The sequence below is a fragment of the Pteropus vampyrus genome, unplaced genomic scaffold, assembly GCF_000151845.1.
Source record: "Pteropus vampyrus isolate Shadow unplaced genomic scaffold, Pvam_2.0 Scaffold147, whole genome shotgun sequence".
NCBI classification, from domain to species: Eukaryota; Metazoa; Chordata; class Mammalia; order Chiroptera; family Pteropodidae; genus Pteropus; species Pteropus vampyrus.
In genome coordinates this window covers 2,640,761-2,642,366 of record NW_011888928.1, presented here as the reverse complement: position 1 = coordinate 2,642,366, position 1,606 = coordinate 2,640,761, and the positions used below count along the sequence as shown (strand labels likewise).

The 1,606-nt window shown below is 56.2% G+C and overlaps 1 protein-coding gene across 2 annotated transcripts in view; it reads left to right on the top strand.

The window, feature by feature from the left end:
• The first annotated feature begins 602 nt into the window (after positions 1 to 602).
• HNF4A (hepatocyte nuclear factor 4 alpha) overlaps positions 603 to 1,606 on the top strand; it is a 30,020-nt gene continuing 29,016 nt past the window's right edge. Inside the window, exon 1 of one of the 2 annotated variants that reach the window (XM_011369368.2) lies at positions 603 to 853. In XM_011369368.2, the coding sequence (XP_011367670.1) occupies positions 739 to 853 (115 nt within the window). In that variant the 5' untranslated portion in view covers positions 603 to 738. The remainder of the gene's footprint in view (positions 854 to 1,606) is intronic. The other variant, XM_023536110.1, reaches the window with a different exon arrangement.

Genomic DNA, 1,606 nt, shown 5'->3' with positions numbered 1-1,606 from the left:
CCTTGGCGGGGGGGGGGGGGGGGGGGGGGGGGGGTCACGGAGAGCAGGAGAGGTGAGGCCGGTCCTCCAAACCCTCAGCTCATTCTGCTCCCAGGGGAGGCGGGAAACAAGAAGGGGGCTCCCAGGAAAGGATCCTGAAGATTAGTGTCTGGGGCCCGGGGTTTAGGCTTTTAATTCATGAGCCATGGGGCAGCTTTATCTCTCCAGGAGTATTGAGGTAGAAGTCAATGATTTGGGAAGTCATTGAATTAGGGCGTCTTGGAGGTGAGTTGTCAGTGTCGTGAGCGTATCAGTTACAATGCCTGACTTGGGGTGACAATGACTTGGAAGTTGGCTGAGTCAGGGGTCAGCGAGTGCTGGTGAACTAGCCAGCCCATCTTGAAGAATCGATAACTGAATATTGGTGAGTTAAGGCCCCAACAGTTGTCATAGCACCCCGGGTGTCAGCCAGAAACCAACAAACAGCCCAATCCCTGCAGCCCCGCCCAGACTATCAACCAGTGGGGGAGCTGATTAACCATTAACCCCTACCCCTCCCCAGCAGAGCCTCCACCCCGCACAGAGGCTAGGCCAAGACTCCTGGGAGATCCTCCTGGAGGACAGTTTGAAAGGCAGGAAGGCGGAGAGCGCACCTGGGAGGAGGCAGTGGGAGCGTGGAGGGTGGGGGCCGGGCTCGGCCTGGAGCCTTCAGGGTGGGCATCCTGGGCAGGGCGAGTGGCCGAGGTGTAGAGGGGGAGGATGCGCCTCTCCAAAACGCTTGTCGACATGGACATGGCTGACTACAGTGCTGCGCTGGACCCGGCCTACACCACCCTGGAATTTGAGAACGTGCAGGTGTTGACGATGGGCAATGGTAGGTGGGGCAGGTGTGCCCAGGTGTGCCAGTTGGGGGCAGGTCTGCAGCTCTCAGTTTTGGGTTGGGAGGAGAATAATAGACAATAGCATGTTGGTCCTTAGGCCAGCACAGGTGTCGTCAGGTGAAGCAAATGTGCAGTGACCCCTGGTTGAGGGGAGGCATGTAAGTAAGGGCAGATCTGAATAGGTAGGTCTCCGGTATTCCTGCTAGGCCCTTCTGGTCCCTGGTAGCTCAAAACCATTCCTGATCAGTATGTCACCGGGAGCAGAGACATGATGGTGTGCGCCCTCTTGGCATCCAGCTCCAGTAATTGGGCCCAATGTGGCCCCTTCTTGAACCCCTTTGACATAGGTCCAGAGACATGGAAAGATATTTCCAATCTCTAGAGACGGTGGATGGAGGCGCTACTGTATTTCAGAGTGCCTTCGGAACTTTCCTGGGTTGAACAGCCCACTTAGAGAAAATGGAGTCTTCAGGAAAGTTTTGCTAAACGAGATGCCAGTCGGCAGTGTGTGTGTCGTGTGTGTGTGTGGGTTGGTGTGTGATCGTGGCCTCTTCTTGGTGTGCACGCATCAGCTTCCGTGTAAGTGGGTGGGTGGGTGGTGTCGACAACCGTGTGCCTGCGGGAACTATTTGCATGTTTGTGTTCATTTGCCTGTGTGTGCCTGGTCTGTGTCCATGTCCATTCCTGTCTGTTCACTGAGCGGGTCTGTGTTGGTTGGTGAATCCAGGGGCGCCTGTACGTGCCAT